At 31.8% G+C, this 13,698-nt stretch overlaps 1 protein-coding gene and 1 pseudogene across 1 annotated transcript; both read right to left on the bottom strand.

Moving 5' to 3' along the window:
- Positions 1-1,739: 1,739 nt before the first annotated feature.
- Positions 1,740-7,913, bottom strand: LOC114711379 (uncharacterized; annotated as a pseudogene).
- A 3,274-nt stretch (positions 7,914-11,187) lies between these two features.
- On the bottom strand, positions 11,188-12,363 carry LOC114711321 (class-10 pathogenesis-related protein 1-like). Its single transcript, XM_028895703.1, has 2 exons — positions 12,101-12,363; positions 11,188-11,944 (listed from the first exon to the last, which is right to left on the bottom strand). The coding sequence occupies exons 1-2, from the start codon at positions 12,279-12,281 to the stop codon at positions 11,649-11,651; spliced, it is 477 nt and encodes a 158-aa protein (XP_028751536.1). The 5' UTR covers positions 12,282-12,363; the 3' UTR covers positions 11,188-11,648.
- Between the last annotated feature and the right edge of the window lie 1,335 nt (positions 12,364-13,698).

A 13,698-nucleotide genomic window follows, 5' to 3' on the forward strand; every position in this document is an offset into this window, starting at 1 on the left:
GTGTTATCTTTTCTAGAATATTATATCCTTACTAATCATATGTATTAGCTAAAACAACTACTATTTAATAAAACATTTAACATGCTCAACTATTATAAGAAATATTTAAAAAAAATTAATAAATATGAGAGACAAAATGAATTAGGGTTTTAACCAAATTAAATGTCAAACAAACTTTTATATCAAAGATTGGATGCAGTATTAATTAAGTGCAGGAATTAATATGAGAATAAAACACTGCAACCGTATTTAATACTCCTCCGGTCCTAATTATAAGACCCAATTGACTTATTTGAGGAGATTAAGGAAGTAAGTTAAGTTGGTTATTTATAATAAATAAGTGTTGTTATTCCTAAAATATCTTTTGCTAATTAAGTATATTGGCTAAAACTATCATTATTAGAAGGATTATCTTGAAAAAAATGCATAAATAAAGAGAGAAAATGGATTGGGTCTTATAATTAGGACCAAATAAAAATCAAATTAGTCTTATAATAAGGACCGGAGGAGTACTATTTTGAAAGGATTATATAGTCTTTCGTCTCTTAAGTTTGCACAAATTTTAATTTTAGTTCCTTAAATTTTAAATATAGATTTTGAACCTTATCTTCAAATCGTATGGTTCAAATTTGTATTAAACTATAATGACCAATATAATAAATATAAAAAATTGAGGATCAAAACCATGATAATAAACTTAAACGACCAAAATCAAAATGAGAAAAAACTTATGGACTAAAAATTGTATTAACTCTTTGTAATACATAACTTGATAAAGGTGATGCCGTGATGCTAATTGTTAAAACATGTAAATATTTGAATGTTTTTAACATATAATGAATCAAGAAGCATAATTTTATTATTTCACTCTCCGTTTCATTCCAGTGCAGGCGGAGGGTGCATTATGATATTTGCTTGAATCTTAATTTGGCCGGAAAGGTGGCTTAGCCACATGCCTGTGTTGCGGTGAGAAAATTTCTTTTCTTCTTAGAGATTTTTAAAAACTTATATGCATATATATATATGTTATTACATTATATATGATATAATGTGAGTTTTCAACAATAGCCTGCTAAGCCCAAAGTCCAAGTCCACACTTTGACCCGAAATCACCTGTGCGGCAGGGTCCACATCCTTAATGAAATGTTGGTATACTTTTATTTTACTAATTTAAATTAATTAATGAATTCTTTATTGATTCATCAGCGCAGCTTGAAAATTGCAACCCATCGGTTGCTCTACCAGTCCCCCATAATTTATCGTCAATTGTCTACGTGAGTTATCATTATTAAACTACTAAATACTAATAATAACCGCTATACTACCAATAGTGGAGGGAGGAAGATTGGTAAGGGCCGTGACCCCAAGTTTTCTTTTAATTATTACCACATCTGGTTTTGTTTATAAAATTTCGTTTTAAGTTTATAAATGAGGTCTTATAATTAGAACTATTGATGTTATTATTCAATTCTATCGTTTACGTGATTGAATTTTGGCTATTTAAAATAAAATAAGGATATTTTATTTTATTTTAGTGATGATAATAGTCTCTAATTAAGCAGATGTTTTGACGACTATTTTAAATTTTGATATATCTTTCTTTTTCGATGGAAGAACGGAAACATTAACATAAAATTAAAGGAGAGAAAGCCACGGCAATAGAGTTCTAAACACTTGAACTGAATTCCTAGAAGGAAACTTTGAACCAAAAAAACGAAGGGATGACTAAATGCGCACAATTTGACTTCCTTCCAACACGGAATTTAATACATTATTAATAATATTATCAGATTTTTTGTATAAGAGATATTAAATGTTGGAAAATTCCAAATAGCTCACATAGCAATAACACTTGTCATAAATTATTGGGCCACAGCAGAAGGGCCCGAAAGTAAAACAAAAGCAATTAGAGAAAGAGAAGCCCAGCAACAGGCATCCCAATTTCACAAACATCACACAACCACACGAAATGAACCTAGAGATAAACACGACAAATGACAACAGACAGATATGATATATAGTGAAGATTGATCCGTGTGGTTTAACTGTAGAGCTCAGGATTTGCCAACAAGTAGGCTTCGACAGCCTTAAGCAGCCCCGAAGCTTTGTCTCTGTTAGCCTTCACGTCTTCTTCATCCACCTGAACACCGTCACCTTTGGTCACGTACTTGCTCGATCCCTTAATCACACATCCTCCATTATCAGATGCCTCTAACTTAGTCTCGTACGTATCAGATTTTTTGTATAAGAGATATTAAATGTTGGAAAATTCCAATAGCCCACATAGCATAACACTTGTCATAAATTATGGGCCACAGCAGAAGGCCCGAAAGTAAAACAAAAAAGCAATTAGAGAAAGAGAAGCCCAGCAACAGGCATCCCAATTTTACAAACATCACAACCACACGAAATGAACCTAGAGATAAACGCGACAAATGACAACAGACAGATATGATATATAGTGAAGATTGATCCGTGTGGTTTAACTGTAGAGCTCAGGATTGCCAACAAGTAGGCTTCGACAGCCTTAAGCAGCCCCGAAGCTTTGTCTCTGTTAGCCTTCACGTCTTCTTCATCCACCTGAACATCGTCACCTTTGGTCACGTACTTGCTCGATCCCTTAATCACACATCCTCCATTATCAGATGCCTCTAACTTAGTCTCGTACGTTATCTTCTCGTACTTGTCTGATAAAGCATCTCCCTCGATCACACTGTAATGTTACACCAAGCTTTCCTTGTCCCTTGCCTCCACCTTGTGCGTCACATTCTTGTATGGGCTCCATTGCAATATTTCCAAACTCTTTAAAATATTAATCTTGTCTCTTCATTAATATCTTCTAATTAACAGCTATGAAAAGATTATATAGATATATATATAAACAGACCTGGGCCAAAGTTGATTTCTTGATGGTACCAGCACCGCCATCACCTTGAAGGATTTCAGTGCTTGCGATGGCCTGAGGAACAACTTAGGGATGAGATTATCTGCGTCGAGAATGAGTGCCTGGAACAGCTACCTGGGGCAATGGCTGAGGTTGTCTCGTGCTCGAAAGTGAAAACACCCATAATTAATATTAACTACTTGATATCGAAGAACCAGACAATACGGGAAGCTAAGAACAATGGAGGAAATTATAATTCCAATGCACGCTTTTGAGTTATGTTTTTGGATATGCAGATTCATAAACAGGCCTGTGGTGGGATTTATACTGCTCACTGGCATATAAAAATCCAATACAATCGTATCAGTTAGTGATTTGTTTAGGTACCGCATTTTCCACACTCATGTTATTCAAAATCATATGTTGTCTCCTCTGCGTTGGAACTGTACTCAATTAATGCAATAAAATCAGAAATTATTATCAGAGTATTATTAGGAATTTCAATCAATCAAATAATGAAGAAATCATATAGGGGAAGATATAGTGGATAGATGTGCGTGCGTCCACGTGTATGTGTCTGAATTTTAGTTTTTTTTTCTCTCGCCATAACTGTGTGAATTTCAGTTAGACTATTGTTTTAGGGGAAAAATTCTTGGCCTCATGGTAATAAATGACTGAGGGAACTACAAAACGTAAAACAGTTCCTTTTTCTTACCTTACAAAACGTAAAAGAGTTTTTTTTTTGGCCAGAAACAAAACGTAAAAGAGTTGAAAGACGGATTAATCAACTTAAATATGAAAGAGTTATCAAATATTGATCCATAGACAAAATTAACTCATCATACAACGTAACGTTTTTTTCTTTTCGTGAAAAAATTTGGTTTCCTACTGTTAATATTTTATTATTCATTATTGAGACCAGTTTTCAAAATAATTAGGAATCAAGTAGACCAGTTTCAAAATTCACCCAAAGAAACTAATGAGACAATGAGTTGTCCGTTTGACGAAATAAATATGTAATTTAATTAATATATAAATCAATATCAATAGTATTCAATATTCATAAAGAGATCGGAATTAATTATGAATGTTTCATTATCTCAGGCTTCAGACTATATATAAAGAATAACTACTGACGTTAATCAAACTAGCTTATGCTTTAAATAAAATCCCGCATGAAACGGCCACAGTTGACTAATTAAAGGGAACTAATTAATTAAGCTTGGAAGCTTCCCACGTCTCACTTTTTCGCCTTTGTTTTTGGGCCAATAGACTTTTAGTTTCCATTCATCCTCTAGTTAATTCAACTTTACAAAAAAAGAAGAAAAAAAAACTAACAAGCTTTAGTTGAGATTATAAGTGATTTCACTCTCATAAAAAAGAGATTACAAGTTCAAGTTTAGAAGCGCACTTATTAAAATGTTTTAATTTTGAGGTTCTAGCCTAATAGAAATTAGTTTAAATTCAAAAGATTGATAAAAACTTTGGGTTTACACACACACAAAAAAAATCTTTACAAAAAAGGAAAAAACGTAACTATGGAGATACTGTTAAGTTTCGTTAACTAAATATGCAAACATTAATTGTAACCTTAAAATAAAGTGTTATTAAATGATGACATCTATTGCTAGCCAAAAAAATGATGGACATATTAAATTTAATTTTTTCAAAAAACAACAAAATATGGCATAAAACGTCATCATTATGAATTCTTTATCAATATTTAAAGTCATGATATCAATATTTTTATTAATCAAATTTACAATGTTTCAAGTTAGGAAATTAAAAAGACAGATTATAGAGCCAAAAAAAAGTGATATATATCTTATCTTAATATAAAAACTATAGTTAAGATTTAATTTGATCATAAATATAAGAAATAAATTCACTTAATTCATCTCTAATATTTATTCTTTTTCCTCAAAATAATCTCTATAATGATTGCACATTTTAAAGATTTTTCAACCTCTAATGCACACAATTAATAAGAATATTTTAGAAAAAATAATATTCATCATACAAATAACTAATTCAGCTAATTTTTAATATAAATTAATTATTATAGCTGTTATACTAAGAACTAGTGGTAGTATAGGTTATGTAGAGGAGAATGATGTAGTTTTACTTACAAGAAATGTCTGTCCAAACTAAAATAGACCATGGCGCAGTATGATCTTAAGGACGCATGTAGGTGCCATCACCCGACTCAAATATATAATTAAAAATTTTAAAAACTTATATAAGTACTTTGATTTTATATTCATTTTGGTCGTATAAGTCATCACAGATTAGTTCTTAAGATGAGAATGTTATAATCCATTGGGTATATTGATTCACAAGTGTAATTGCTACAACTAACCCAAGTCACATGTGAACAGCTTCTGATGCCTTTCAGTAATATATACGTTTAATTAAATTTAATAATTCAAACCAAGAATAAATTTTAATTACTCAGTTATTTTTTTAATAAAACAAAATAATATAATGCACGATGATTCCTCAACAGGATGAAGGTTTGACAAACCCTGAATCGTCCAGTTTTCTTCTTCATTAAATATATTAAGTTTTATTATAATACGACAATATATAATGTTCTTCATGGATATTATCTAATAATAACTAAATCTAATTATGATGGGATTATTTAATTTGAGAGTGTGTCTAAGGAACCAACCATGATGGCACCTATATATAAAATGCTCTACTATGCCACTTCGTCCTTATTATAAATAATTTGTAATTCATTTTCACATACCAAAGAATACATTAATTGATAATATTTTTTAATATGCATTTATTAATTTTTCATATTTACAAAATTATTTCTTTCTTCTTCAACGAGAATTAAATAAGAATAAAATTGAAAAATGATAATCAAATACCCTAAATGTGACTTAATTTAAGACAAAATTTTTTTTCCTACAAATGACTATAATGATGAAAGTGTTATTTCTTGGCTAAAGTGTTGTTTGGATGGATTTGTTCAGATGAAATTAATATTTATATAAAATTAGAGTGAGGTTTACTAAATTATCCAAATTTAAAAGAACGGTGCAAATAAAACGCGGAGAATGTAATAGAAGGTAGGACGGAGAGAAAACTAAATCCGGATTTGCCGGCTAGAGATGGTCATATCACGCTAACATCTCATCTTTTAATCTATACAATACACTCTCACACATAATATGTATTTATATGTATATCACTTATCAAATTATATCAGTCGCACGTAAGAAGCAAAAGGATAAAATCATATTATATTTTGTTTGGGGGGGCTTATTACAGATTTATAACGATTTTTGCATTAACCCTGATAATTAATTTTGGATGTATAAGTGACTTTTTTCTTACCCGATCAATTATCTCTCATTTTATATGGCTTATATATATATATACTATACTGATTTTTAATAAAAAGCTTATTTGACTTTTATTTTGATCCTAAATATAATATCTCAATCTATTTTATCTCTTACATTTATCTATTTTTTTCTTAAGGAGTCCTTATAATAATGGTAGTTCTAGCCAATACACTTGATTAACAAGGATATTTTAGGAAAAAATAATACCTATTTAATACAAGTAACTAACTTAAATAATTTTCTTAATCTCTTCAAATTAGTCAAGTTACTCTTATAGTTAATCATTAATAAGATATTTATCTAGTTAAGGAGAATTAGTGAGAAATCAGAATAATGGTACTCATAATAAAAGTTCTTTATTTGATAAATAATCCTTATTATTATTTAAAATCACTTGGAAAATACATGGAAATTATATGTGATTTCTTTGTTTTCTGTTTTTTGCTCTGACCTCCGCAACTCTCAGTGCCCTCGATGTGTGTGTGTTGAACTTATCCAGCTATCTTTCAGACTCGAATATTTCATCGTTATGACCATCACACACACACACACACACTCACTCATTACCATATCATAATTCAAAATGGAGATGGCAGACCATATTACTTCATACATAAATAACATTTTGATTTATGGGGAAGAGCAAAACACAGAATGCGACAAACTATTCATCAAATTCAAAATTAAATTACATTCTCCGAGTACACTCTCAACAATATACATACTATTCCACTGACATCAAATTGGAACAATCCCAAGCCAAGAAGATAGGACACCGAAGAAAAAAACAAACAAACGCTTCTCATTATTACAAAGGCAAATATAGATACTCTGAAGTACTTTAGAGGAATAATCAGAGAGAGAGACAGAAATAATAATGGCAATCCGTGCATATATATAATAGGTCCCCGACGCTATTTTATCTTTCTATTTCTCTCTAACTTCATTCTAAAGACTTCAAGGAATCCTCTGGTTACAAACGCAACAGAGCACAGTACAGCAGATATGATAGTAAATATAATATCTCTCACTAATAATACACACACATATATATAAGCTTATAAAGATTTAGTTGTAGTAATTAAGGATTGGCCAAAATGTAAGCTTCAGGGCCCTGAAGAGGCCGTCTCCTTTGGCTTTTCCTGCAGTGATCTCGTCATCAGTGGGAGGAGCATCGGTTTTGGTGAAGTAAGTGATAGTGACTTTGCCTATGGATCCTCATTAGCTCCTTCCTCTAATTTCTGCTCAAATGTTTTCTTCTCCACTGTCTGGTAATCCACTCCCTCCAACTATGCTGTAGTTATACACATAGTTTGTTCATCAGTGCCTCCACTTTCTGCAACACATACTTGTGTTTCCCACCTGCATATATCCATATTTCATTGACTTCTCATTCTGCTTCATCAGTTATAACATCTACTTCATTGTAATTCAATTAATGTAAGATTAACAAAAAATAATGACGATTGATGATGTGTATAAAGGGACCTTCAACGAGAGTGAGCTTCTGACAGTGCCTGGTCCTCCATTCCCTTCGACTATTTCAATGGACTGGATTGCTTCCACGACCTTCGGGATGAGATCGTCGGAATCTACGACCAGAGCTTTGTAAAGTCTAGAAGGGGCAACAGTTGAGTGTTGTCGTTCTGGTAAGTGAAAACTCCCATGATGATAATGATGAGGTTTCGATGGCAGAGAATTAGGTATACGAGGAGGGTTTCAGGAAAGATTAAGGTTACTGTGTGGTTTCTGATGAGAGGGGGCCAGAATGTGCTTTTATTGATAGGCAATGGGTTGTAGTTTGATTGGGTCAAGTTAACTCTTATTAACTCAGGTTGACTTTATCCTTTAAAATCATTCGTTTCATTATTTTGATGATATGTATTGCTCACTATTTATTTAAATTCCTTCCCAAAATTATTCTTTTCCAGCTTTAGTCAACGGCGGCGATTTGGGAAACGCTCAAAATGAGGCAAAAATAGTACTACCTCTAGTCCTAAATATAAGAACCAGTTAATTAATTCGAGTAGATTAAGAAAATAAGTTAAGTTAGTTATTATAATAAATAAGTATTATCTTTCTAAAAATATCCTTGTTGATCAAATTTATTGGCCACGACTACCATTATTAGAAGGATTATCTTGAAAAAAAATTGATAAATATAAGAGACAAAGTAGATTGAGGTCTTATATTTAAGACTAAAATAAAAGTCAAATGAAATATTATATTAAGGACCGGAGGTAGTATATGTGTTAAATAGTGTTAATTGGAAATGGTGTACGTTCTCTTAAGAATATTACAAAGCATGGGGAAAAAAAAAAACAGAATAAGAGGAAATTATTAATGCAGGCCAGAACTATTTGTTCCGGTTTTAGATAAGTACGTTTGACTTTTTAAACGCAAGATGCCATGTCTTAGTAAGAGCATCTCTTGGAATGATTCTTCCTGAACAACGATGAAGGTTTCACAATCACTGAATGGATAATATCCAGTATGTCTAGTTTGTCTCTTCTTAATCATTCAAGCCTTTAATGCCTCCTCCAGGTGCATGGATAATGGATCATCTAATTAAGAACCAAACATAATAATTATACTATTTAATTTGAGAGCCATGTTAAATTTTAACCACCCATGATGTCCCCATATTCCCGCCTTCAGTGTAATCCGCCACAATATCTCCAAAACATTTAGGTTTTTTTTATTTGGATTTATATCTCTCTCCTTCTACTCTTCGCTAGCACTTTTCCTTCTATTTCTTGCTCTAATTATTTGATATATGAAAAAGAATATAACAAAGCCGAATTCTTAAAACTGATCTAAATGGATTAAAACTTTAGCTGGAACAATGAATGTGAAAAATCTATTCTGTTTATGTAAGTCATCCAAAGCTAATTGAACAATCCATATAAGAAGTGAAGAGTAAGAGAAGAGTTAGAGAGTGAAGAGAAACCAAATGCAAAATTCTGACAAGTAACAGAAATTGTTGAAATCGGTCATAATCACACTTACAAATCGGTCACAATTTGTGTGTATATTTTATAATGAAGTCAAGACCTGGGGAATAGAATTAGAATAAATTTCATTATGGTCAATTTGAATTAGCTGTAAATAATTAAGTTATCTAGTACTTATCTTATGTAAGAAGCAAGGAAAAAAAAATCATTCTTATATTATAAATGGAAAAATTATATCTAAATTAATATTGGATAAGCTCGTTGATGTGTAATCTTCTGTAAGTGTTTTTCTGAGAAGGATTATTTTGAAAAAAATTGATAAATATAAGAGATAAAATAGATTGTGGTCTTATATTTAAGACTAAAATAAAATCAAATGAAATATTATATTAAGAAAACAGAAATAAGAGGAAATTAATTAATGCAGGCCAGACTATTGTGTTCCGTTTTAGATAAGTACGTTTGACTTTTTAAACGCAAGATGCCATGTCCTTAGTAAGAGCATCTCTTGGAATGATTCTTCCGAACAACGATGAAGGTTTCACAATCACTGAATGGATAATATCCAGTATGTCTAGTTTTGTCTTCCTTATCATTCAAGCTTTTAATGCCTCCTCCATATGCATGGATAATGGATCATCTAATTAAGAACCATAATAATTATACTATTTAATTTGAGAGCCATGTTAAATTTTAACCACCCATGATGTCCGTATATTCCCTCCTTTTAGTGTAATCCGCCCCAATATCTCCAAAACATTTAGGTTTTTTTTTTTTTTGGGATTTAATCTCTTCTCCTTCTACTCTTCGCTAGCTACTTCCCTTCTATTTCTTGCTCTAATTATTTGATTATAGAAAAATGAATAACAAAGCCGAATTCTTAAAACCTGATCTAAATGGATTAAAACTTTAGCTGGAACAATGAAGTGTGAAAAATCTATTCTGTTTATGTAAGTCATCCAAAGCTAATTGAACAATCCATATAAGAAGTGAAGAGTAAGAGAAGAGTTAGAGAGTGAAGAGAAACCAAATGCAAATTCTGACAATTAACAGAACTTGTTGAAATCGGTCATCATCACACTTACAAATCGGTCATAATTTGTGTGTATATTTTATAATGAAGTCAAGACCTGGGGAATAGAATTAGAATAAATTTCATTATGGTCAATTTGAATTAGCTGTAAATTAATTAAGTTATCTAGTACTTATCTTATGTAAGAAGCAAGGTAAAAAAAAATCATTCTTATATTATAAATTGAAAATATTATATCTAAATTAATATTGGATAAGCTCGTTGATGTGTAATCTTCTGTAAGTGTTTTTCTGAAGTCTTGAAACCTGCCCTGACTCTAATTTTTAGGAGTGTCCAAAACCCAATTCATGTAAATTTTATTCTCTTTTGATGTTTTATTTTTGGCCACATTCTCTTTTGATGTTAAACAAACTCTTACTTAATTTAACTACTCCTCCGGTCCTAATTATAAGACCCAATTGACTTATTTGAGGAGATTAAGGAAGTAAGTTAAGTTGGTTATTTATAATAAATAAGTGTTATTCTAAAATATTCTGCTAATTAAGTATATTGGCTAAAACTATCATTATTAGAAGGATTATCTTGGAAAAAATGCATAATAAGAGAGAAAATGGATTGGGTCTTATATTAGGACCAAATAAAAAGTCAAATTGGGTCTTATAATAAGGACCGGAGGAGTGATGGAAATTATAAATGCACTTCTCATTTTTCTGCTGTGACCGCCATAACTCTCAATAGTCAGTAGAATATATATGAGCTCATCATCCAACTAGCTTTCAGGTTCGAATACTTCACTATCTCTGACCATGTGTGTGTGTGTGTGTGTGTGTCTTTAGTTCTTGACATCTAGAAATTTTGACTAAGTCTGTCTCTCTCTCCCTTGAACACGCTATTATTAATATATATACTTCATTTTCATTCAAACATACGGAGTCAATGACAGATAACGCAATATACAGAGTATTGACAAATATATATTCATACTCAAATCAAATTACATCCTCCAATCTACTCTCTCAACACTCCAGCTTGAAGTCAAATTTGAGAAATCCAAAGCCAAGAAAAAATGGGACAGCAGAAAAGAAAACCAAACACTTTCTCATATTATTTTATTTCCCACAGTGAAGGAAACACCTCTCATTCTGATGACAAACACAAATCTGGATAGACCCTCTCTAAAATACTTCAGAGTGAAATAATAGTAGGAACAAAGTGATAGGTTCCATATCAGTTTATGTGAATCCCACTTGACTGGCCTCACATTCATCCATGTATTTTCCTATCTCTCCGATCCATATAACTTGACCATGAAGCACTCCAGAGATCATCCTCTTGATTACAAACACAGCAAACCACAACAACAATATAATGACAGTGTATATATATATATATATATAAAAGGTTTATGAAAGAGCTTAGTTGTACTCAGGATGAGCCAAAAGGTAAGCCTCAACGGCCTTGAAGAGGCCTTCCCCCTTAGCTTTTCCAGCAGCGAGCTCCTCTTCACTTGGAGGGGCATCAGTTTTGGTGAAGTAAGTGACACTGACTTTCCCTACAGATCCTCCATTGGGTCCTTCCTCTAATTTCATGTCAAAAGTCATCTTCTCCACTCCCTCTGGCATTCCAGTGCCTTCTATTGCACTGTAGTTATATACATAGTTTGCTCCGTCCAATGCTACCACCTTCTGAATCACATACTTTGTTGCTCCATCTGCTCACACATATATAACACAGACTCTTTAATCACAGACAAAGAGTAGGGAACGTAGAGATTATAATGCAATTATTTTCGTTGAAATGATAAGAACGTTGATATACATATACATATACATATATATATATATATATATATATATATAAAAGTGACCTTCGACGTAAGTGAGCTTCTTGAGAGTGCCAGGTCCGCCATTGCCTTCGAGGATTTCAATGGTCTGAGCGGCTTCCACAATCTTTGGGATGAGGTTGTCGAAATCTACGACCAAGGCTTTGTAAAGTCTGGGACGAGACACGCTTGAGGCGTTGTCGTTCTGGTAAGTGAAAACTCCCATGATGATTGATGACAGATAATTAAGAACAAAACTGATATACGTACGAGGGAGGGTACCTCGAGACGATTAAGGTTATTTGTGTGGTTTGAGAGGCTAAAGTATGCTTGTATTTATAGGCGATGATGGATCAGTGTGAGTGCGTAATTGATTATGTGAAGCCACCACTCATATTGAGTCTATAGTTTTGAAATCTTTCGTTTTATATTTGATTATTGTATTTAATTTTGTTTCCGGCATCTCGATCAGTCAAATAAGGCGATTTGGAAACGTTCAAACGAAGCAACCCTCTTTTAAAAAAATGGTGTTTTCTGCTTCAGAATATTGTCAAGCAGGAATAAATAAATACAAAACGCAGAAATGAGACAAAAACATAATAATGAACTAGATATTTGCTGTAAGATTCCTTCGGGAAGGACCGTGAAGTTTCGCCTTGCTTTTTTCTTTACCCACAAAAATAAAACTCCAATGCTTGTTTATACGACTGGGGAAAAAATAGAGACGAGAAAATGGTTAAATTTCATAGTGACAAAAAGATGTCAGCGTCAAGCCTTTTCTTTTGGGTAAATATTTTTTTAATACAATTATACTCCATAGTTTCACCGTGATACAAAATAAGAAACAAGATTTAAGAATAAGTACCCCAAAATGATCGTTGGATGAGTCACATATGGGCGATATACTAATGGCCACTAACATTGTTGACAGGTCAGGCGCAATATTTTGTCGCCCACCCCATACGTACGCATCAATTGAATAGAGGCACTCAAATTTCAGAGTCAGAGTCATATCAAGTTGCTACGAAATTTAAATAAACTAAAAGGTGGGCCCATGCCTTGCATAAAGTTTGAAGTCATAATGTCATAATGTATTGTTAATGTCTTATAAATAATACTCTCCCGTCCTTTAATATAAAACCCATTTAACTAATTTGATTAGATTAAAAAATTAGGTAAGTTAGTTAATTATAAAAAAGTGACATTTTTCCTAAAATACCATAATCATCTTTCTTAATACCTTCTCTCCCTCTTCTACTTGATTATGGTTGAGGGAGTATCTATAGGGTAATTTAGAGAAATTGATAAATATGAGAAATGGATCTTATATTTAGGATCAAAACCAACTCAAGAATTGGGTCCTATATTAAAGACCGGAGGAGTATGACTTTTAATAAATTTTATGCTCAATATATTATTATACTCGAGTTTTTAATATATAATATAAAAACTAGTTTAATATTCAATTTGTTCTTAAATATAAAATCCCAATATAATTTATCTACACTATTTATCTATTTTTTTTTCAGACGATCCTTGTAGTGGTTGCACATATTAAAAAGTTTAATCAAATAGTAGTTTTAGTTAATATACATAATTAATAAGGATATTTTAGAAAAGACAATACTTATTTAGTATAAATA

This window comes from Neltuma alba, unplaced genomic scaffold (genome assembly GCF_004799145.2).
Source record: "Neltuma alba isolate B1F8T4 unplaced genomic scaffold, ASM479914v2 tig00011289_pilon, whole genome shotgun sequence".
Taxonomy (NCBI): Eukaryota; Viridiplantae; Streptophyta; class Magnoliopsida; order Fabales; family Fabaceae; genus Neltuma; species Neltuma alba.

Coding starts and splice junctions, on each gene's coding strand:
- LOC114711321 (XM_028895703.1), bottom strand. CDS start 12,281: ATGGGAGTTTTCACTTACCAGAACGACAACGCCTCAAGCGTGTCTCGT. Junction 11,945..12,100: donor GAAGCTCACTTACGTCGAAG/GTCACTTTTATA, acceptor ATGTGTGAGCAG/ATGGAGCAACAAAGTATGTG.